The 26,041-nt window shown below is 40.1% G+C and overlaps 1 protein-coding gene across 2 annotated transcripts; it reads right to left on the minus strand.

Moving 5' to 3' along the window:
* Positions 1–14,506: 14,506 nt before the first annotated feature.
* Positions 14,507–26,041, minus strand: LOC124280164. 2 transcript variants are annotated; one of them, XM_046716060.1, is made up of 4 exons: positions 25,936–26,041; positions 17,571–17,664; positions 15,799–15,970; positions 14,507–14,605 (listed from the first exon to the last, which is right to left on the minus strand). In XM_046716060.1, the coding sequence occupies exons 1-4, from the start codon at positions 25,957–25,959 to the stop codon at positions 14,545–14,547; spliced, it is 351 nt and encodes a 116-aa protein (XP_046572016.1). In that variant the 5' UTR covers positions 25,960–26,041; the 3' UTR covers positions 14,507–14,544. The 2 variants fall into 2 exon arrangements, with proteins under 2 accessions (XP_046572016.1, XP_046572015.1); XM_046716059.1 differs by lacking the exon at positions 25,936–26,041 and adding an exon at positions 19,693–19,761.

The following is a 26,041-nucleotide window of genomic DNA, read 5'->3' on the forward strand; positions in this document are numbered from 1 at the left end:
AAATATTTCTATTAATTAGAATGTGTACAGTGTATTGTGTGAAAGTGAGACATCAAACATCAATTAATTTCATGCAATCAACTGAGTGAATGTATGTGTATGTGCGTGTGCGTGTGCGTTCGTGTTTGCGTGTTTGCGTGTGTCTAATGAATGCATATATGCACACGCTTCATAGTGACACGCATTGGGGATGAAACAAATTGCTGAGTTTGTTTAATAATGAAACATTCGCCGCATTTGCGTTAAGATTACTTATCGATGGTAGGCATATGTCAGGGGTGATTGTGGCAGTGTACTTGACGACTAGTATATGTGAATGTGCCGACTAGTATACGTGTATATGCACACTTGTATATGTGTACATGCCGACTGGTATATGTGTATTTGACGACTAGTATATGTGTATATGCCGACTAGTATATGTGTATATGCCGACTAGTATATGTGAATGTGCTGACTAGTATACGTGTATATGCACACTTGTATATGTGTATAAACCGACTAGTATATGTGATTATGCTGACTGGTGTATGTGTATATGCTGACTGGTATATGTGTATATGCCGACTTGTATATGTGTACATGCTGACTGGTATATGTGTATATGCCGACTAGTATATGTGCATATGCTGACTGGTATATGTGTATATGCTGACTGGTATATGTGTATATGCCGACTTGTACATGTGTATATGCCGACTGGTAGATGTGTATATGCAGACTTGTATATGTGTATATGCTGACTGGTATATGTGTATATGCCGACTAGTATATGTGCATATGCTGATTGGTATACGTGTATATGCACACTTGTATATGTGTATATGCCGACTAGTATACGTGTTTATGCACACTAGTATATGTGTATATGCTGACTGGTATATGTGTATATGTCGACTAGTATATGTGCATATGCCGACTAGTATATGTGTATATGCACACTTGTATATGTGTATATGCCGACTAGTATATGTGTATATGCCGACTAGTATATGTGTATATGCCGACTGGTATATGTGTATATGCCGACTAGTATATGTGTATATGCCGACTAGTATATGTGTATATGCCGACTAGTATATGTGTATATGCCGACTAGTATATGTGTATATGCCGACTAGTATATGTGTTTATGCCAACTAGTATATGTGTATATGCTGACTGGTATATGTGTATATGCCGACTTGTATCTGTCTATATGCCGACTTGTATATGTGTATATGCCAACTAGTATATGTGTATATGCCGACTAGTATATGTGCATATGCCGACTAGTATACGTGTATATGCTGACTAGTATATGTGTATATGCCGACTAGAATATGTGTATGTGCTGACTGGTATATGTGTATATGCCGACTAGTATATGTGTATATGCCGACTAGTATATGTGTATATGCCGACTAGTATATGTGTATATGTATATGTGTATATGCCGACTAGTATATGTGTATATGCCGACTAGTATATGTGTATATGCCAACTAGTATATGTGTATATGCCGACTGGTATATGTGTATATGCCGACTTGTATATGTGTATATGCCAACTAGTATATGTGTATATGCCGACTAGTATATGTGCATATGCCGACTAGTATACGTGTATATGCACACTTGTATATGTGTATATGCCGACTTGTATATGTGTATATGCCAACTAGTATATGTGTATATGCCGACTTGTATATGTGTATATGCCAACTAGTATATGTGTATATGCTGACTTGTATATGTGTATATGCCGACTTGTATATGTGTATATGCCGACTTGTATACGTGTATATGCCTACTAGTATATGTGTCACGACACTCACTGTTTCCAATCAGGCCATAGTGGTGGAGAGTATGCACTGTGTGATATGTGTGTGTGATATATGTGTGATGTGTGTGTGATGAGTGATGTGTGTGTGCGCGCGCTCTTGGGGGTTCTAATGCACCATAAGACTGAAGACGATGGTGTATGTGATCTGTACAGTGTTGACACTTACTGTTTCCAAGCAGAGCTTTCTTCTCACACAAGGCCAGAGGCAGGAGACAGAGGAGGAAGATGGCGACCTTCATGTTGAGGTGGGGTTTATGTTCTACTGAAATACAAATGCAACAATCGTCACAGTAATGTGTTAATGTCTCGTACTACAAGAAACACAAACAATTTGTCAGTGCAATGTGTGGTAGCGCTGAGATGTGTAAAGGACGATCTAGGTACCAGGCACAGTATGTGTCACAACCATGTGTATCCTTTTCACTGAGACAAACACATATCAATCACTGTACGGTAAATAATGCTGTTTGCTGACGTTCTGTGAATTAAGTTTTAGGTTCCTTTGATTACCCGGCGTCATTAATGAAGGATCAAGCTATTGGTAACACTATTTCTTAAAAGTTGTAAAATCTTCGTTTTTGCTTGCACTATATACAACTGGATGATTTACTATCTTTCGTAACAGTATGGAAAAACACACCAGGCCGTTGAAATGTCATTATTACGTTCTGTAACGTCCAATACATTCTGTTACAAATGTCACATTTTGTATTCAAATTGTCAATATGGAAATCCACCTGCCACTTAATGTCAATGATTTGCACGTGCAAGTCGCTCTATCCATGAAAAGTGGAGGACAATACACGTGCATTGATGCTTTTTCCCTGTCGTTCACTGTTCAGGTACCTGTTTGAAATCGCAGCTTAAAAGGAGACGTTTTTTGACACTTGTTGAAATTGGTCAGGCTATAGGCAGTTTGGAATCTGGTCAAACCCATCGGCAGGTTGCTGTGCGCTTTAATGTGACATTAGACATGTGGTATACCTTGACAAGGATCTTTGCGCCCCTAGCTGCTACGTCAGTTGATGTCATGATTTGAGTGGAGCGAGGTATTTAGCAATTCCATCTAAACAATGCCACGTACCAAAGCCACTGGTAGTTCTAACATTGATATCAGCATTGTCAAATATGAAATTGACAAGCTCACCTTCAATATCCAAAGATTTGTCGTCTGAAAGAAGTGCATCATACAAGCGTTGGACCTCTCTATATTCATCAGAAAAGCTGCTCGGGATATCAAACAATTCTCTGCTTTCATACTTGCGGTTAATGTAAGTGGATATAAATTTGACGTCTGGTACCAAAAGCACAAGCATTAAATGTGTGGTTATCATGCCATAATTAATTGTCTTATGTATGTATGATGTTAAAAGTAATAGATTTGGATTCCTTGTGAGAATAGCTTTATTTTAATATATGACAAGGTATGGTTAATTAAAAAGAAATATTTTCGTGAGATTATTTTGATTATTTTAAGGACAATGGTAGCCATTTTGAAAATGACACAAGGCATGATATCAATATATTAAGAATCCCTGTGAGATGAGCTTTCATTTGATATATCACATGGCATAATTATTGACAAAATATCTGTTTGCATGAATCATTTTAATGATTTTGGCGGCCATCTTGAAATTGGCGGCCATTTTGAAAATGCCACAAGGTAGAATTTGCATAACTTTGTATCTTGCACATGGCAATGATGTTCTGAAGCTTTCCTGAAGAATTCAGCTTTCTACTATTTTTTCCAATGTTACCTATTGTTTGTTAATGCTCCTGGCCTCTATTGGTAGACTGTGGCGAGATCTCAAGCCAATGGGTCCGTGGAATATGCACGTCGAGCAGTTAGCCCCAGAGTCACAACAGTCCGAGATGATAGGCACATGATTATCTCCGCGTTACGCAACAGAATCCTTAACGCAGCAGATCTTCAGACAGAACACTTCAATGTTAACAATGTAATGATATCCAGGAGCCCCATTCATCGACGTTTAAGGGCTGCCGGACTCCGCTGTAGGCGACCTGCAGTTCGTCCACCAAAAACGCCGTCACAGACAGGCGCGTTTGAGATGGAGTAGACATCATGGCCGTCGGAATGAACGTCAGTTGTCTCGGGTGCTTTTCACAGATGAAAGCAGATTCAATTTGTCCTTCTGTGATGGTCGACAGAGGACTCCACTGCACGTGGTCGACGGTAATCTTACCGGACAGCGTTGTCGGGACGATATTCTGGCTCCTATAGCAGTACCATTCCTGCAAGCTATGCATGGTTTGTATGGTCTACCCGCGTTACTGCGAGACGACAACGCTAGGCCTCATAGAGCAAGGATTGTCTCGGAATTCCTTAGAGCGGATGGAGTGGTCAGCATGCTTGGGCATGCTTGAGCTTAATTCGGTCGACGTGTGTATACACGTCACCAAGCACCAATGGATCGATCTCCCAGGACTCCGCAGAGTTCTAGTAGAGGAACTCGTAGTCCTTTTTAGCTGATAAACTTTTCTTTACATGTGCTATATATCAGTTGACCCATTATTTATGACGCCTAGTATAAATGACTCAGCATAATTATTAAATTCTTCTGAAATTTCAGTTCTGCTCAGTTAGCTTCGTAAAAGACAAGTTGCTGGAATATTGCTAAAAGCGGCGTAAAGCCAAAACTCAGTCAGTCAGTCGTAAAAGACAACATGTTACCACAGTCACGTTTGTCATTTGGAACAGTTAGTAAATTGGCTTTAACATATAGATCAGCTGGCATTTGGAGGACATTCCCAAACATGACGCACCAGTAGAAATAGATAATGTCGAAGGTATTTCCCTATTTTCGCTTTCACTATATGTTACCATGTCTGAATATTTGCCTTGCCATTGCATGTATTTATGGCGTGTGTAACCGGTAGGACAGGATGATCGCCTTTTGGCTAAGACCAGTTGTCAACACTATTTGATTCGCAAATGCATGCTTGCGGAATAGTCGGAAGAATTGGAAAGTAATCGAAAGTCTGCAGAAAACAGGTATGACTTTCTGTGAGATTCAGTAATAACTTTCCAATAGTCCAGGCCTCAATATCAAAATAATGATAAATGAACTACACGCTCATACATCCAGGATTGAAACACATCCACGGAAATGTATAGCGTTAATTCAAACATGAAACAGCTGGCCGTGATTCAATCACACGACCTCTGAAACACACAGCACACCACCAAATTAATCACCACTTGCACATTGTAAAGAAACGTTATAAGAAACGGCATAAACACTTGAAACATGCTACTTGTTGTTGCCCTGCCTGAGCCAAGGAAGGAAGTGTATCAGAGCCCGGGGTGTGATATCTCAGTAGACACAATTACTGACTAATCACTCATACATTTGTCACGCATGCTGCTGCATCAGTCACTTGTTGTGGCGAAAAAGGAAATCATGTCCTGGGCCCCAATCCTCAAAGCGATCGTAGCGCTAAGATGATTGTAACTCCCATACTTTAACATAGGCTTACGACTGTCGTAGCGCTACGATCGCTTTGAGGAACGGGGCCCTGCCCAGTCGGTAACATCGTCAATCACACATTGTCCTAATACAGTAAGTATATATATATATACTGCCGGGCGAAAGCGACTGTACATAAACCAGACAATCAAGTGACCAGTGGTCAGTTGTCAATTGTTAATTTGTTATTACGAAAACAGCGTCAGGCATTACTTACATACTTAAACGAAAATCTTTCAGTTCCACTTACCGTTTTAGACAAAGAGGTCGATTTAACACAATGTATTTGTATATATACTTATTCTCTGATTTCTCTCTGTACATCACGTGACCACTTCAACCAATGAACGTTAATATTATATATTCCGTGCGTTATCTGGTCAATACGCCGATCACGTGGGAAAGGATCAAGTTAGATATGTGTCATGAAACTAGATTATGAAACATATATAATTATAAGAATCGGACAAATATCTCTGAAGCAGACTATTTGAAAACAACACCCATTTCCTGCATCATGAGAAATATCTCCTAAATTCTGCTTATGAATCACTTTTAAATAGTGTCAAATATGCGTATCCTGTCACACCGACGATACCAGTGCCAACTGTAGACGCCAACTGTATGATATACACTAGACGCCAAAAGAATTACTGAAAAACTATCAAAGATATGTTAGAAGGTTTTAGTTTACAAGAAAGCTTAACAACACAGCTTTATGCAAATCACGAAAACAAATTCTCAAATTCATTCATATTTAGGTGAAATACATCTTTTTCAGAAGAGTTAAATTGTCCTATATTCGTCCATGCCGAAATAAACTAATAAATGTGATTTTGCATGTCCAAACGAAAGGTTGAAATAAACTTCTGCTTTGGGACAATGATAAACTATTTAAAGTCACTATTTTTCAACTACTATAACAAGAAACAACTGTTGTAGAGTGTGTAAAATTCTAAAATAATCATTCATATGATTTCAGTCTTTTAAAACATTCTCTGCTGATTTGCATTAGTGAAAACAAGTAAAACGTGTCTTTGATATTGTGAAAAAATGTTTAGGAACATCTAAAATTATCTTTGTTAATAAATGTGCTTGCAAAGTAACACTTTTCCATTTTCTGTTTACACATAGCAATATCAATCGCCAAACGCAGCAATATTTAAGCAGTATTCACATCCATTTCACATGTGGAATTATTCTATAGGGTATAAAGAGTTCCTAGAATACATGATCTGATACACAAGTACGAGAAATGTGCCACGATTAACAGCTGCAGGGAGAGAAAGAACCATTGGGATGGTGCAGATGGGGTCGACATACAATGCTGTTGCCAACGCCCTCGGATGCCACCGAATCACGGCTATAAGACTTATTTAGGGCTTCAGACAGACTGGGGTCACCGTAGACAGACCAAGAAGTGGACGTCCACGCATCACAACGCCAGCTGAAGATAGGTACCTCCGTCATTAAGGAAGGAGGGTAACGTGTCTTTTGGCGTTTAGTGTAGAGCGTTCGGAGTTATTCAACTCCATAGGCTAACCAGTCTCGATTGTACGAAATTCAAACAAAATAGCTGTGAGAAGTACAGACAGACATTCTTTATTTGCTCCATGATATGAAGATTACAGTACACATAATATGTAACGTTATTACATCAAGAGTAGTGTGACGCGAACTCTCCCATTGAACGGAATGTAGTGAGAAACAACCGCTGCCATATCTAAACGTGTTTCACGCTGTGTAGGAGTACCTCCAAACAATAGACAGAAAACAGACCATCTTCATAGTTTTACAAAATGGGGTAACACCTAGTACACCACAAATTATATTAAAAAGGTCTCTTTCGTGTTGACGTACTTGACAAGACAAAAAATAGCATTGGCAAATGCGCCACATTGACATTTTGTGGACTGTATAGAACATGACCTTATGTATGCGAGCAATGTCGACAAAGCTTTGACAGTATACTGCCGCAAGTTGCCATAACCTCTGTGGACTAGAGGGTCTGATACAGAATATCAGAAGGACAGTAACAATCCTTTCATGTATACATTTCTCTTAACATTTGCGTAAGACGAGTTTTAATGTTTACTTCTATAGCTGGAATGGTCGTCTTTACATGTCTTATGACCTTTGTATAGGGAGATCTGACCGACAGTTTTTTATCTCTGGACAACAGTCTTATCTATCGTGATCTATCGTGTTAACGTCTCTGAAGTATTGACGGGAGCTATGGTATATCTGATCTAAACTATGGCTGATGCCATTCTTATACCAGTTTCTGTACCCAACCCTTGTTCTGTTTCTATCGTTTTGTTACCTTAAAGAATTCATTGATGACTGCCTCAGCGGTATCGTAGTTTGTCATCTAAACCTACATTGCCTGTACGTGGTAATTCTCAAGTTGAACCGTGACCGTTTAGAATGAATAAGTCCGTAAGAGAACTATGTGTGAAACCAGGAAAAGACAAAGTACTGTGCTGTAATTAACAATTGTATTCCTAAATGAACTAAGTACACAAATGAATACAATTCCGAACAAAGGTATCACTATGGAATTCAGAGGCAGAGCCACATGGGCACAATGTGTTAAGCCCATTTCTGGTGTCCCCCGCCGTGATATTGCTGGAATATTGCTAAAAGCGGCGTAAAACTAAACTCACTCAGTCAGTCAGTCAGAGGCAGAGTAGTACAATGCAACAGCAGTGATTAAGCAATGAAGATAATGATGGCAATGATCAGCTCTCAGTAACAGTAATCCAACTTGGAACAAGGCCTGGCAGGGTATGTTGATCGTCACACTCAATGATGGTCTTCTGGTAACTTAGGTGTAATGTGAGATTAGAGGCAATAGCTCGCTCCCCTTAAATACTATGAACAAGCCCAGACAGTTACACAATAGTCTCGAAGGCAGAGGATTCAGGAATACTCTTTCCAGATCGTTCAACACCGCTTTGTGAGGCTTTAGCATACGTTTACACATAACACAATATCGCCACTCACTGATTCTACAGACCCGTGAAGATCCGGGTTAGAATTGATCTTCAGTAACCCATGCTTGTCGTAAGAGGCGACTAACGGGATCGGGTGGTCAGGATCGCCGACTTGGTTGACGTTATCGGTTCCCAATTGCGTAGATCGATGCTCATGCTCTTGATCACTGAATTGTCTGCCCAAATTGGAATATTTACGGACCGCCGCCATATAGCTGGAATATTGCTGAGTGCGGCGCAAAACTAAACTCACTCACTAACTCTTCCGGTACAAATTGGTGCACAATATATAACACCATCTTATAACATGTCTATGACGCTTTCACAATATTGCTTTTTCTTCCGTATATTTTAAGAAAATTATCTTTATTATGGGTTATATCATTCTTTACCAAGTATCGTCTCTGATTAGTTTTCATTATGGAAATACTTGACATCTTCTCTCTTCCAATAAGGTTTGAGATAAGGTCAACATTTGGAGGACAAACTACATATTTCAGCCGAAGCAAGCAAGTGAGTGAGTACGTGCGTGCGTGCGTGCGTGCGTGCGTACGTACGTGCGTGCGTGAGTGAGTGAGTGAGTTAAAATGTATTGTCATATCGGCAACATTTCAGCATATCGTGACTAAAACAAGTCATTTATTGATAATAGTCAGATAATAGACAGATGTTTGATAGGCATAATAGACAGAGTTATATCATATAATCTGCCAAGAAATTGTATGGTTTAGAGCCATACCGTTTCGTAACAATGTAACATCTAATTCAGGTGTTTTGCTCGAGTTGAGTTTCAGGTTGCAAGGTTAAGCATGAATACAAGGATAAGTACATTTGATATTTGATGTTTAGAAGTATTCCTTTCCACCAGCTCCATTTGCATATTAAGTACATAACAGCTCATTGCAGTTATTGTTTTCAGGTCAGAAAGTTTCATCACTCAGTATCACCTTTGTACATTGGTTGGGGGGATTCACACTTACCGCGTATGTAGGATTACGTCCTTCCTGGTGTTTCAGTAGTTTGATGTATGTCATGGAAAACAATCCTCGATATTTCGCATAAGCAACAATAGCATCCAATCCATTTGAAGGGTCTGATCAGTACTTGCATAAGAAAAATAGTCTCTTATTATTGAGCCGAGACGATCCAGAGAAGGTCCTTCTTGCCCGTCTGTTGAAGTTGACGGACCTTGTATTTGATGGGTTGTGCACCTCATTTGGACGGTAAGGCACTGTGAGTTAGGCATTGTGTTTTGGCTGAAGTTGGGCGTAGTGTGTTGAAACTGGGCTTTTAACTGCCTTGTATGGATTGTCGGAATTTCGCTGAAATTGTTCACAGCTCGAGAATACAATAATTCAGGAGCTGGTACTTTTAATTCCTATTCTCGATGGCACGTGGTCGCCTATCATTTGATGTCATAGTACGTGTTAACGTTTCACGAAGTTCTTGGGTTGCAGTGTATCTTGACGCTTTGAACAAATAATTTCTCAGTTACATTATGTCAGATTCTTTTCGTGACGATATAGCTGGTCGTGTTCAATTGTTCGTTGGTCCTATTTGACAAAGTACTTGTTAAATAGCCACTCTCAAGAATCCCTGCCACGATTAAATGCCACCCAGGGCTATCATATTCCGTTAATATTTTTCTTACTTGAGAACGGGCAAGCAACTACAACGCGAACACAGCAAGTTGGATGTTTCATTAACTGAGAAATCAGGTTTTTTGAATTGTCACAAGAATCTCAATATATTTCTTATTATCATGTACTCAAGGCAAAAATAAATAAAAAACTTCATCCTATGCTTTTGTCGTGTCAACTCTCATCATATTTCTGGTGCCAGTTCTGTAACACCTAGGATGTGTATGCTGTCGTTTTGATGAAGTAGTTGCTTTATATTTCAAACTTTGTGTATTTGTAATATTGTATGTGTCCACATTAAGTGCCATTGGACCAAAGGGGCCCTACCTTCACCTTTGTCATTAAAAATGTTGCATAAAATTAATATCCCAACCCCTCATCCTTTGAATTAATTTTCTCTGGAAGATGGGATAGAGTGATTGAGTGAGTTAATATTTAACGTCACATCGGCAATATTTCAGTCATATCGTGACGAGAACATATTTGACATTGAAATGGAACATGTGGTTATTATATAGACCTGTCGTCAAAGGACAGTACAACAACTAGAATGTCACAATTAGAATTAAAACTAGCTTGGAAAGTTAAAACTAATAGTACTATTTGGACAATACAAAATATAAACATTCTATATATCGCCAACAACTGAAGGTAGATCACCATACTAGGGACCATGGGGACTTACAGTACATTTGCTACCTGCATGGACCATAGTTGGATTTGCACAATCCCTTCAGCTGCTGGCGATCGTAAGAAATGTTAGCCAAAATTCTACCATGGCTACGTGAAATGCTCGAATTTGATTGGTCAATCCATAAAATCAGACGGTATCAATTTGGATTGAATATGCGTCTGATTTCACGGCGCTTCACTGCGCACGTTTACAACACTGTCGCACTACTTCAGCTTGGCCACCAACATGACTAATATCAACACAACAGACGTAATGGAAATGCTGATAAAACATTTATTAAAACTCGAAAAATACAATTATACGATTTCTCCTCCACAATTATTAGGGAACCTCACTATCATAATTATAACCTCCTATTATAAAAATATTCAGACTCACTTACAATACACAGCCCCAAACATAAACAAACAATATCTAACATATAAATCAGAAAACCTTGTAAAAAAACATCCCTATCTATCCCTATTTGTGCAGCAAAACGTTCGTAAACATTTACCTACCTGGTAAATGGTATATTTGTTTCCGATTAGAATGGGAAATTCGCAAGATAACGGTCAGGCGAAACACACAATTTGCCACTCATACTCCATCATGTCCCGTTGCATCGTTCAAAACGTCAAAAACTGAACCATGATAATTAAGTTCTCTGCCACCTTCCCAGCAAGGCTGTCACTGCTATGTTCGTACACTTTGAAAAGCTTGGCCACAATCCAGTCCCAAATGATGAGAACAATGTTCCAAGGAATTCGAAGTTAGTCGCATGTACACAAAGCAGCACTGTCATTCTTCCTCGCATGTCGGGGTGGAGGCACGTCCGTGAAATCATGATCGACACTCGCCGGCCATAAAAATCAACAGTCTTTGATGAGTTACAGGTCATAGGTCGATCAGAAAAGGATCTATTCTTCGATTCTGCAGGGTTTAGGTTTGACAGTCAGTCAAGTATTTTCCACTGTCACTTCGAATTTCAACCTTTCGCAAAATGTAAACACTGGCTCGTCCGCCATTTCAAACTGTTGCGTAACTGTCTACTTCCAAGAAAATAAGTAGGTCAGACGATTCCATTATAGTGTGGCCAGGGGGGCACACAAAACAGTAGGCTGGTTTCGGTCTGGTGGAGTTATGATTATAAAAAAACATGCTCTTAGGTGTTACATTGCATTGAATAAACAGTAGTTTGTTTTCTTTGGACAGAATATTTCTTATTTGCAATGTTAAAAAAAATACGAACGGAAGCTACCACTCAGACGAGTTCAATCAAATCGAGTCTCATCCCATGCCGGATTACGCAGTGTCTTCCGGAGGACGAGGAAGTTCGATGTTAAATCGGTTATGGTAGAATGGAGATAAACATACTGTGTGTGGAAATTAGATGAATGTTAGACCGAATTGATAGTCTCTAAATTAATCATTTGAAACCTCACGCTATGCGTTCGGCTTCAAATGAAATTTAGAGACTATAAATTCGGTCTAACATTCATCTAATTTCCAAACACAGTACGTTTATCTCCTAATTAAAATAACAAGAATACTAAATTGACTTTTAAAGTTTTGGGACTTACGTACCGGAAAATGGGATAGAATGTTTGTGTAAATTCTCTGATAGTAATGCAATTGGGGATGGATTCCACAATGTTTTTAAATGTAAATATTTCAATGAACGAAGGAACTCTGTCCAAAAGAAACTACATGTATGTAACATGTTACTGAAAAGTGTTGGCATGATATTGTTTGTACTTCATATGTGAGTTCTGTTTTGAATCGAATCGAAGATGTCCTGTCATTTTCGGATGTTTTGTTGAACACCAAGCCATGGCGGATGTGCTGGATCTCGTCTCAACTGTTGATTTGCAGTCCGACATCTGTGGGGTTTGTTGGACGTTGGCTTTATGAAAAAATACAGTATTACAGGAGCAATGCTGTCCCTACAAGCATGCACTGGGCCTGTTCTAAATACATGTTTTGTTCTCCAGTTCTGATGATGAAATGGAATCCTCCAGAAGTTTCTGCTGAAGACTGTGATGTTTTGGGGGCGTTTTTTCAGAACATCGTGGTTCAACTGATCTGTCGTGCACATGTGATGAGTTTGATCCACTGTTGTTCTCTTTCTAGTCATTTGGGTGTAAACCAAACCTTCGATAATACTGACATTATTTGAGACATTTGATGTCATTTGAGGCATTCAGAGAATTGTGTTAGAAATTATGGACAGAATAGTTCACATCACATTTGTAAGAAAGGTAAACCCTTCAAAGGTGAAATACCCGATCTAACTAACTGGCCATGGACATGCTCTTCACATATTTGGGAAGTTCACGCTGTGCGTTTTGTGTGTCGAAGTAGTAACCCTTCTCACCCTTATGTACAAATAGGCGAGTTTACAAATGACCCTGTCTTCCAAATGTTGATGCAAAGATCGCCGACTGAGTGACCACTGAGTGAGTGTATGGTGTTACTGCTTTGAACGGTATGTTCTTTAAATTCTGGCGTGTAGTTTTCTCTCTTTTATGTACAAATGGTCGAGCTTCCAAATGATCCTGACTTCCAATATATGTCTGACGAAAGTGTTAGACGTTTACTTTAGGTGAAACCCACAAGCCCGGATTGTGCTGACACCACAAAACGATCAGCTTTGAAAGACGGTTCCGCTATTTTGAAGTCATTCTGGCAATTTATCAAGTTTTGTACACCTCTCGAAGTGAAATCCAGGATGACTCTTTACCCACAAGATCAACGTGTCTTGCTTCTGGTTACCTTGTAGTGGACTGGCGCCTTGTCCGGACAGCGGGAGCTCAGTGGTTCGAGTCACACATAAAGGTTGTTCTCGTTGTCACTCAACTGACCATTAGCATTAACGACAATTATGACGAGAAATGGAGGTTATCTCCCAATTGACAGACACCAGTTTGATAGACAGTCCTTTGACAGACAGTGAACTAGAAGGTTAATTAGGGTAACACCTATGGGTATAATGGAACAGTCCACTGTTTATTGTGTAGAGTAGGGTGAGCCTGAAACAGGTTCGTTACTGAGAAGTTTGTGTGTAAATATAACTTTGTTGTGATTAAATGTAATTTATCTTCTCTTCTCAGAATTCTCTCAATTTTTGTTTATTCAAGAAAATGATTGGGCACAAGTTATCCAACTTACAAAAGCCCTCTCCCAATAATATAATATGTACTGAGAAAACGTTTTGTTTGAGAGATATAGATATGTAAATATTTGAAAACATTCTGATTTTCAGTCAGAAGGTTAAACCCAAATGTTTATGAAAATCAAATGTTTTTATATTGCAGCAATCAAAATTCAAATTCATCTTTCAAAGTAAATAATAGAGCTCCAGTTTTCTTTCTTGTGTTTTTTTTACTATTCCATTATAATGTGTAGGTAACAGGTAGTAGATAATCTGTTCACTGAACCGTAAATGTTGTTGTTTCAAGGCGTCCGCGAACTGCCTGTCTGCGTAATGGGAGGACACGGAAAAGGACGGTTGGAGTTATCAGGTCTGTCGTGTCTGGCTGGGGTATCAATTTGCAACTGTAGCATGGTATCTCAGACGTCTAGTACTCAAAAAGCCTTCGTCCCAAACAGAACAAGAAGCACCACGCACCACACGCCACGCACCACGTGCCACGCACCACATCGCGTCACACACATGCATGTACACAGACAGACGCACACACATACACAGTGGGGGCAATAGGATATTCTCTTTATGTACTGTTACCCTGATAAGAATCACACCTTAACCAACACACACACACACACACACACATCATTACGCACCCATGGTACTGTTCAGTTGTATACTACAGAGATATCGTACTAAAATATTGCATTTGGGGCAACAACAGATGCATGATGGAGAAGTTACAGTTTATTCATGGCCGATTACATATACCTTATGTAGTAGCAGCGGTGGTGGATTTGGCTTCGGCAATCAATTTAAGAAGATTCTGGACTCTGGGAAAAAAACAGTTTCTGAAGTTCAGGGCAATACTATAATAACAGAAAACTGTTAAATGCTGACAAAAGCTATTAAATATAACATATGTTATATTTGAGCACTTTCTAAAATGGTATTGTGTAATCATAGCTTTCGGCCTTGGAAGCCGTGCCAATTTACACTTATCGGAGGGGTACACAAAGTCCGTACCAGTTGTCCGACTTCCATTTTTGTGGAAGTCGCGTTGAATGAGCGGGTTAGGCGTCGATTGACTGCCTGACTCTGAGGTGTTTTTGTCTATCCCGGATGGGACTCAACCCAACAAAAGCACTAGAATCTGAACTTAAGTAAGAAAGTGTAATCCCAAATATAGCATATGTTACGTAAGGATCATTGGTACAAGAATACACTATGAGTAATATAGCAGGACGTTGATCATTGGTACAAGAACACACTATGAGTGATATAGGGCATTGATCATTGCTACAAGAATACACTATGAGGACATTGATCATTGGTACAAGAATACACTATGAGTGATATAGGAGGACATTGACCATTGGTACAAGAATACACTATGAGTGATATAGGACATTGATCATTGCTACAAGAATACAGTATGAGTGATATAGGAGGACATTGATCATTGCTACAAGAATACACTATGAGTGATATAGGAGGACATTGATCATTGCTACAAGAATACACTATGAGTGATATAGGAGGACAAGAAAACACTTGATCATTGCTACAAGAATATGGGAGGACATTGACTGATATAGGAGGACATTGATCATTGCTACAAGAATACACTATGAGTGATATATGGTGAGGACATTGATCATTGCTGCACACTAGAATATAGGAGGACATGGACACTATAGTGATATAGGACATTGATCATTGCTACAAGAATACAATATGAGTTGATATAGGAGTGATATAGGACACATTGACCATTAGAATACACTAAGAGCTACAAGAATACACTGTGAGTGATATAAGAGGACATTGACCATTGCTACAAGAATACACTATGAGTGATATATGAGAACACTGATCATTGCTACAAGAATGCACAGCAAGAGACGTCACTCTGATCGGCGTTACTGCAGGACGTTGTGGTTACGGTAGGGCAGAATGGTTCAAGGTTACACGGAGAATGTGTATTGAAACCAGTCATTCTCCGTCCCTATATACATCGACGTACCCTTTGCAGGCGAATTCGCAGCCAAGTTCGAGGTTGTCGTTGGAATTGGCGTCCAAGCACTCTATTCTACAATCCTGTACGCACTCCTGCTCTGTGCTGGCAAGGGCAACATCGACACACCTATTACGCTGAAGTATACGCGGATCGAGAACTGGGTCCTTTGCTGGGTCAACTACAACATTGATATATATTGCTAATATGGCGTTAGTCAACATTAATTCACTCACTCACTCTAATACATCTAGATGATCTCTCCAACTGAAATGATGATCAACATGTAAATGTTCTCGCATTGTATATTCACAGGGTCAATTCCCCTGGGCACCCACGTGTTGTAGGTGGAGAGGGTTGTGTGTCTCAGTATATAGGCCATTTTGTTTCTATGATGTGATCACACAAGACTAGTGTGTGACTTTTGTGTGACCTAATCGATTTGGGCAGTGGGTTTTGAACCCTGAACCCCAACCCTACTTTTATCCCCTTCCGACCCAGGTGTGTGTGTGACATTTAGGTTGACCTTAGTGGTCTGTGATTATTATTCAATTATTTTATGTCTGGTATGAGCTTGATTTGCAAGTGTTCACACAGCAAAATCTTATTTCAACGTAGAATTAATATGACACTATGCATATGAGGTGAATTTAGATGCTATTTATTAGGTCAAAAGCCGTGAAATATCAGAGCGCATTTTGCAGAGAAAGGTACCACTAGGCAGTTTAAAATAGATTATGCTGTCATCAGATGCCATTCTTAACCACTCGCGATTTGGTACAAGGAACAACTCAGAAGTTCTGAGTATGTATTTTCCATATCTGTGAACAGAAAACAATTGTAGCTGTGCCAAAATGCAGAATTGCTTGCTCGTTGAGCTGGGCCTTAACTGAAGAGACATGTGTCAGCAGTGATTGGGTGAAATAGTGTAAGATGTTTATGTTTCTTAAAAGCACATCCATCCAGTCATTAAAACACATCACAATTTTAAGTATTTAGTGCGGTCCAGAAATTGTGTTTTATTGTATTTTAAGGCCAGACTGTACAGGGAATGGTTGTCGATAGCCTGAATATTTTAACAGTATGTAAATGGCGCAAAGCCTACAATGAATGTATACTCAAAAGTGGTCAGCTTCCGTCATTAAGTGTGCGACCGGATATGGGACATAGTAGGCAGTTGAGGTCTTGGTCGTCACTAAACTGAGAAAACAACTTTTATTTGCGCTCCTGTAAAACTTGTGTGATTACGTCATAAAAACAAAATGGCCGATTTTCTGAGACCCCACCTCCAACCCCCAACCCACCCTCTACAACACCCACGTGCATATTCCCTCTCTACACGGAAAGGGGCGGTGGGGTAGCCTAGTGGTTAAAGCGTTCGCTCGTCACGCCGAAGACCCGGGTTGGATTCCCCACATGTGTGAAGCCCATTTCTGGTGTCCCCCACCGTGATATTGCTGGGATATTGCTAAATGCGGCGTAAAACCATACTCACTCACCCACTCACCCACTGTACACGGAAAACCGTCCATTCGTTAAATTGGCTCATGTTATTTGTTGTTCGTATGTCAATGCTTGTTACTCTTATATATACACATTTTCTGGATTTGGATATTATTAGTCTGTGTTATGGATCTTCATACCGTTGTCAAGCAAGATAGAGATATTTACCCATACAGAAAGGTCGCATTGTAATATAATAAAGAAAGTGGCATCCATATTGTATCTTGTCTTTGCCGTAATGTCTCAAATGTCAAAGCGATCGTTAGAATGTTGCTTACACGGTACAATCAGGGCTTTCCTCTCGCCAAAGTTCAGAGCAAGGAGACAGAGGAAGAAGATGATGAACTTCATCTCGATGGTGTTAGCGTCTGTCTAAGAAAGCAGGATTGAAAACTATCGAAGTATGTCACTAGCATGTGTCACATGGGTAAACCTTATATCCCAAACAAGCCTAAAATAACAAATAGAGAATGGAGAAGTACAGAATAACATTGCAAGTAGTATAAGTAACGGGTGTTTCCGCTCATGGCGTTATTTATGAAAGAGAATGTTTTTAAAAATCACATTCACAGCTATTATGCTATGGATTGGATCTGACTCATCGAAGTCGGCTAAGGAGGAGGTTCTGTACGGAGCAGGGCGATGGTTTATCTCGAGGCTATAACGGTCTGAAGTATCTATAAGATGTTTTAACCGTTTGGTGCGCACCAAACCTAAACTATTGTACACGGTCTTGAATTGGCCTTGACTAATCACTCGACGTAGGGCTGAATAAATATCGAGCCCTTCCACATCCACCCCACGTAACGGAACAACTGTTTCTTGATCAAGGTCGACATAATGATAATATACCTCTATATTCAAATCTTTAATAAGGAGGTAATATCGTGTCGTGAGGTACTATGAGTAATTCCTCTCGCACGGATCCCCTGCTTGGTCCGTCTTTCAAGTAATACAAATGGTTTTCGTCTTCTTTGATATCCACCCGATCGATGTTGTAGGTTTTGATTGACCACAAGGGGTCGGTGGCACGTCGTTGACTTCCTCCCTCGAGTTCACCAGGCTGGTATAAATACCTCACACTGACCCGACCCGATAGTTTCTTCTCATTGCCCCTGCATGGCGCAGACTATTCAGAAGTCCCGGATTTCATTTTAATGGCGTCTCAGGGTTTTTTGTCGATGAGTCGAGACACTTCGTTGTTGATCGCCGACACAACTTTGGGTAAACACGTGACCCATTCCGTCGATCGTTTATCAGGCGTCATCATTTCCCGCACTGATATCCGAATAAGCGTTCGGCTAAGGTGCAATAAAATCTCTCGATATAGCTGCGATGGGCTCCAGCTGTGCCGCGACCGTGTGTGTTGCAAGCAGTTGCGACACGAGCCCATGAACTCGCGTCTGGGGTCGACTTGTTATTCTCTTGGCCATGTCTGTAGCCTCTAGTGACTTGGCAACTTGAGTCGAATCTTTCGCTGTTAATTGCTCGACCTCTTTGTATCGACTGGCGATATCCATGATGGTCAGGCATATTTATACGTTTTGTATCTAACCCTATCGTGTGGGAGAAACAAGACTGACTGACTGAGTATGGTTTTACGCCGCTTTTAGCAATATTCCAGCAACATCATGGCGGGGGACACCAGAAATGGGCTTCACACATTGTACCCATGTGGGGATTCGAACCCGGGTCTTCGGCGTGACGAGCAAACGCTTTAACCACTAGGCTACCCCACCGCCCCGGGAGAAACAAGAGGTCGGCTTGATGTACTCGACTGGGCGTCGAAATATCAAACTTTCTCCTCGGTAATGATGGGTTTGTCACCGAACTTAATATTAGGGGGTATTCTCCTTCACCAGAGACAACGTATGTAATGGTAACATCAGATACAACAGGCACGATGTTAACCACCCTTACGGAAAACAGAAATACAATCTGATGACTTTATATACCAAGATTCGTGGGTACATGTTGTTCAAGGTTCTACACTTATTACAGAGCTCTTTCTTGGAGAGGGGTTAAAAATACGCTGGAGTGATGACAATATATCAACGTTGCCTGTATTTATATACAACCAGGAACAGTTCTCTCTACAAGCCTCGATAGGATCATGGTTTTTTCATGATATGAGGTTACACATTTCACTCAGGCGTTTTTATTTATCCGAACATATACACCTAATTAGCGGATAAGATTGTCGTATAAACTCTTTATTTCATAACCTATATTATAAGATGGGATTGTTCCCCATCATAGATGAAGTGTATGAAAAATTGGAAACAGTGGACGGCTTTCGTCTATGACAAACTAGAAGAGGAGCGTGATGTGCGACTCGGATTACATAAAAAATACCATAGAGCCATTAATACTATCGACGGAGTGGACACTGTCCCTCGTAACATCCAGCATGGGGCTCAGTGTGGCCGGGGTCGGCTTATTATCCACTATCATTGCCGCACCTGTCGTCCTCGTTATGGAAATAGCATCGGGAGACTCGGGGTTCACGGGATTAGCTCTTAAATTTATTTCGCGTCGATTGGAAATGAAGGCTTTGAAACACGATAGTATTTGCGTTCTAGCCGAAGTTAAGTTAAATAGCATCGAGGATCATATCTCGACGGCACTCTCCGATAGTAAGATATCCGAAGAAGAGTTTTGTTTAGTGATGTCAGAACTCACCAAGTACAACCGATGAAACAAGAGATTCGAACAAAGTCTCGTAAAACCTATGGCATTAGCAAAGACAGTGGAAAAAATCATAGAACTGGGGAGAGAACAAGCCCATCAAGCATTCCTTACCAAAACCCAAGAAATCATTGGGGAATAACGCTGAATTGTTTCCTCGATATCAATGTGGATTCGTAATTAACAAATTTCTCTTTCGGGCAGGGACATCGTTTTATGTTCCCGCTCGTCAACCGCAATTTGTAAGAGGCCACTGGGAGCTTAATTAGCCATAAATAACGCCATGAGCGAAAGTGGTCCAAAACGCCCGTTACTCATGCTAAATTCTTTGTATAATCTATATTATTTTCCCGAAAATTTAGATTAGTAAATGATAATAATAACTTCGTGTGTGTCATTATTTTGACCGGATATGAATCAAATCATTAGAAATACAGTCTGAACGCACCGCTGGAATGAGTGAGTAACGGGGGCGGGTTTTACGCCGCTTTCAGCATTTGTTCCTGGAGCTTCAGCTTTCGGGAATCCATTCATTATGTACGACATTATCCTGGGTCATAATACCACCCTCGGTCTCCGAACTTCAGATTTAAAGCCATGCTATCCAAGTAGCCCAAACGCATATCGATTTTGCATCAAGCAAACATTTCTAATCAGTACAATAATTCAAACACACATTCAGTAATAATAAACTAGCGTCCAAAAGAAACGCCACCAAAATAAAAGTTATCATAAATTGTCAAAATAATTGCCAATCTGCTCAAAAACGGCTGAAAACACATCCCTCGAACACAACCTGTCTATTCCCAGTGAACAAGTGCACGAGATTTTGATGATTGGTGAGTTAAATGAATTCGCACAGAAAAAATGGAAATTGTGCTCAAAGTTACCCGTATGACATGAGGGTATAAAACCTGACTAGATGTGTTCTCTCAACCTCATTCCCAGTGACACGATTGAAAGCAGCCAACATGCCTCGATTGACCAAAGAACAGAGGGAAAGAGCAATTGGTATGCTTCAGATGGGCGCAACACAGGAGCACGTGGCCAGGATCATGGGATGCTGCAAGTCCACCATCGCCAGACTTGTCACACGTCACAGACAGACTGGCAGTACTGCTGACAGACCCAGGAGTGGCAGACCCAAGGTCACGACCCCACAGGAAGATCGATATTTACGGGTGCTTCATCTGAGAAACCGCTACCTCACTGTGACGTCATCAAGCGCCAATAGCCTTGGACATGCAGTCAGCAGACAGACCGTAGCAAGACGACTCCGTCAGCATGGTATTCGTGCCTATCGACCTTTCAAGGGCATGACGTTAACGCTCCGACACCGACGTGCCAGATTGAGGTGGGCCAGGACCGAAATGCAGTGGCAGCAGCGAAACTGGCGAAGAGTGCTCTTCAGTGACGAGAGCAGGTTCCAGCTCTTCAAATCTGATGGTCGTGTTCGAATCTACCGACGTCGGGGCGAACGGACGGCACCTGCTTGCATCCAAGAAGTGGAGCATTACGGCGGTGGAAGCGTTATGGTCTGGGGCGGAATTTGCGGGGACCAGAAGACAGATCTCGTCATCATCAACGGTTATCTCACCGCACGTCGTTACATCGACGAGATTTTACGGCCTGTGGTGCTGCCTTACCTGCAACGTCACCCAAGGACTCTGTTTCAACAGGACAACGCCACACCTCACACAGCTCGGATCACTAGTGACTTCCTCAACACTAACAACGTCAACCTGCTACAGTGGCCAGCGAGATCACCCGATCTGTCTCCAATCGAACACCTCTGGGACCAACTGGGGCAACGTATTCGGAAACGTCAACAGCCGCCATTGACTAGGGACGCTTTGGCAGTTGCCCTGCAAGAGGAATGGCGCCGAATCCCTAATGATGACGTCAGAAGGCTCACATACTCAGTTCGACGCCGCGTTAGAGCCTGCATCACTGCTAGGGGTGGCCACACACGATACTGAATCATCTGTGTTGTTCAGGACAGTTTGAGACCTTAAAGACGAATCAGCGTTGGCGATCGAATACTGGACACTGCACCCCTGTGTCATCCATGTGCCTTCAGAACACGAACTGTTTCGTTTTTCTAACTGAAAAGTTTCAAGAACTGTTGCTGACTGATTGTGTTTTACAATACAACACTTCTTGTTACCATAATTTGCTTTTGTTGTGTTTTAGTGAAGAAAACTGTTTGGTGGCGTTTCTTTTGGACGCTAGTTTATTTCCGACATAAAATATTATGAAGAAGCCTGGGAAATTTATGTCCAGATGTGGTACGTAAAATACCGTTTGCACTTTCAACGGTCAACTTCAGCTTTCTTCATTTACATGTACTGAGAAATTCTTTAATCAAAGCGACTGTGCTTTTGTCATGCAAATTTAGATGTTTATTGATTAATAAACAAGTGATTTGAATTTTGAAATATCATAGAATAAATTACACAATAAATGACCAACAAATGTTTTAATTTTATCACCCGCCCGCAATCAATATGGTTTACGACTGGTCAAGATCCTGATTTAGCCAGATATGATCATACCCCGACAGGGTGAATTGTTAGTTACATTTCAGTCACTGAATGGTTTGACCCAAAGTCTCCGAGTCGTCGTCATACAGCTGAAATAGTGTTGAGTGCGGCTGATGAGAGTCAGTGAGTAGGGTTTTACTCTGCTTGTAGCAATATTCCAGCAATTTCACGGCGGGGGACACCAGAAATTGTACCCATGTGGGGAATCGAACCCGACTCGTCATGGTGACGAGCACTAACCACTAGACTACCCCATCTACTACTGAATTCAAAATAATCCCAGATGCTTGCAAGACAGAATAATGTTTGTACTCGGACTGAACCGGTCAGGTGGTAAACTGCTTCAATAAATTCGGTAATTCAGCAGTCAGTTGATGTTTAAACTTCCAGACACCCAGTGAAACAAAGCAACAGGTGATAGCTTTAGCAACGACCCACGCCGATGGTGTACGATGTCAAAGCTGGTATTGGTTGTTTTATGACTTGGTTTGACAAGCAACAGAACTGATATTTGAGGAGACGTCTGTAAATAATCGAGTCTGGACCAGAAAATACAATATTTGATATCACGAGCATCATTCTAAGCAGCCATGCACCAAACAGGTCAGCGATTCCTGCTCGTCACTAGTCGTCGTTGAAGATAAATTCTAACATGGATCTGCAAGGTGGTTTCTGGTCTGAATCTTGTTGCTTCTTTATTAACGAAGACCATGGCCTGTAGAAACAGCTTCTGTATCAAGAAGAAGACAAAAGAGCAAGGAAAAGGATGAGTTAAAATTTTAAAACTGAAAACTTCCAAGATGTTTACCATGAGACTTATAGATTCATGGTAAGGGCACCCTAATGAACTACACATTAGTTTACATCAATGAAAGATAATCAGGAAAAGTTTAAAATCCTGTCTTTAAATTGTAGAGGCCTAAATAATAATTTTAAAAGAAAACAAGTATTTAGATTCCCAAGAAAGAAGAAAACACAGATTTTTTGGTCTTCAAGATGTACATTTTACCAAAGAAGAGGCAATTTAATCAAACAACAATGGGGTTATAATGGATGTTACTTTAGCCATTAGAAAAGAGGCAAGAGGGACTGCCATCCTCTTCAACAATGATTTTCAGTTTGACATTCTAAAGACTGTAATAGACAAGAAGAAAGGTAATTATGTTGCATTAAAACTAAAAATAAATAAAGTTGTATACTCACTAGTGAATTTATACGGACCAAATATTGATGATCCAGATTTCGATAAACATATTAAAACAGCTGTTGAGAATATGGAAAGTGAGAAGACAATAATCTGTGGTGATTGGAATCTAGTATTAGATAGTGAGAAGGATACATATATTTATAAGCATATAAATAATCCTAAAGCTGGAACTGAACTTTTGGAGATAATTGATTTGTTAGACTTAAAGCACCCATGGCGTGAGATTCACCCTAACGAAAGACGGTTTACTTTGCTTAAAGACAACAAACACCTTTAAAAGCAATCTAGTTTGCGAGATTTCTTTTTCGTTTAGATCTCTCATAATCTAATGCACTCAGTCTCGGACACAGATATTATTCCAAGTATTAATTCTGACCACTCAATAATATCTATTACAATCAATTCGGCACAACTGGAAAGAGGTAAAGGATTTTGGATATTTAATAACTCATTATTGCACGATGCAGAATACATTAGAAAGGTTAAGGAAACAATAAGAGCTACTTTACAGAAATATGAAATCTCTAACCAGGAAGAGGAAGGTTTGAAGTATGAACTAAATGACCAGTTACTGTGGGAAATGTTGCGACTTGAAATTAGAGGTATGATTATATATTACTTATCAACAAAGAAGAACAAGAGAACTAAACAAGAAACAGAACTTGAGGGTAAATTACAAGAATTAGAAATTAGACTAGAAACAGAGGAAAATATGACTGAAAAGGAGAATATATTGAATAAGTTAAATGAAATAAAAATAGAATTAGAAACAATAAATAAGGAGAAAACCCAAGGACTCTTCATTAGATCAAAAGCGACCTGGATAGAACATGGAGAAAAACAAGCAAATACTTTCTGCACTTTGAGTCATGGAGTGTTGTATATAAGTCGATTTCAAAACTTGTAAGAAACGATGGCTCTGTAATAAATAAGCAAAGTGATATTCTAGAAGAAACAAAACGGTTTTACCAAACATTATACTCCAGGGAAGAATGCACAGAAATTGATCTAGAGAATCTGTTTTCCGAGACAGATGTTCCAAACGTATCTCCTAAGGAATCATCAAATCTAGAAGGTAAAATAACATATGAAGAATGTCTGACGGCACTAAAAAAAATGAAAAATGAAAAATCACCAGGACCTGATGGGTTCACTACTGAATTTTTAAAATTCTTTTGGAATGATCTTAACTATTATTTAATTAATTCCTTGACCTATGCTTATGAGCATGGTTCCTTATCTGTAACCCAGAAACAAGGGTTAGTTATATGTTTGCCTAAAGCAAATAAGCCTAAACAATGTCTCAAATCTTGGCGTCCCATTAGTCTAATAAATGCCTCATATAAAGTTGCATCTGCAGTAATCGCTAATAGAATTAAAGCAATACTTCCAACAGTCATTAATGAAAACCAAAAGGGATTTGTCACAGGTAGATATACTCTCCCAAAAAAGTTCTGTTACACCAATTTTTCAAACAATTTATGAACATGAAAATTACATCAGAAATAGGCGAAAGTAATGAACATATAAGCAATGGTATCACTGAACATGATCACGGCTATTCATGTGTTTTTCAATCAGCAAACACGGAATACCATGAAGTCATGCAGAAAGGGGGTGCTCATTTCTCAGTAGCGATTATGACCCCCGTTTGCGTTGAAAACGGCAATGCATCGTCGGCGCATTGAGGACACTAGGGTTTTAATGGTGCGTTGTGGGATGTTCTGCCACTCATTCTGGAACGCTTGGAAGAGTTCCTGCAAAGTCTGTGGCGGTGGATTCCTCGTTCGGATGCGTCTAGGCAAGACGTCCCACAAATGTTCAATCGGCTCTAAATCCGGAGGACAAGCAGGACAGGGCAACACATTCACAATGTTCCAATGAGACCATTTTCAATACTATCTAAATAGGATCAATAATATTTATCTTAAACGCATGTCGATGTTACATTAAAGAAAAAATTCTGATCAGTACAATTATTCGTACACACATTCGTAATCGAGCTGTTGTTTAGCCAAGTGGTTAAAGTATTGGCTATTCAGGGTTCACATCCGAGTTTGGCTGATTACGAGTGTAATGCCTGATGACCTTACCAGCTTGAATTGTTAAAAGCTAAAGCCCCTTTCTAATAATGGAGTGGACAATTGGATTTAAAGAAGGCATAAGATTTGATTGCCAAAACAGAAGGCCATCTATTGCACTTACCGTTGAAATCACGGAGGCAGACATAGTGCTAATGATTGATATTTGAAGTATTTAAAAATGTGCATCACGTGTTTCTTGAAACCAATCAAGACTTGCACAGATGTTA

This window comes from Haliotis rubra, unplaced genomic scaffold (genome assembly GCF_003918875.1).
Source record: "Haliotis rubra isolate DU_JTF1 unplaced genomic scaffold, ASM391887v1 Scf261, whole genome shotgun sequence".
NCBI lineage: Eukaryota > Metazoa > Mollusca > Gastropoda > Lepetellida > Haliotidae > Haliotis > Haliotis rubra.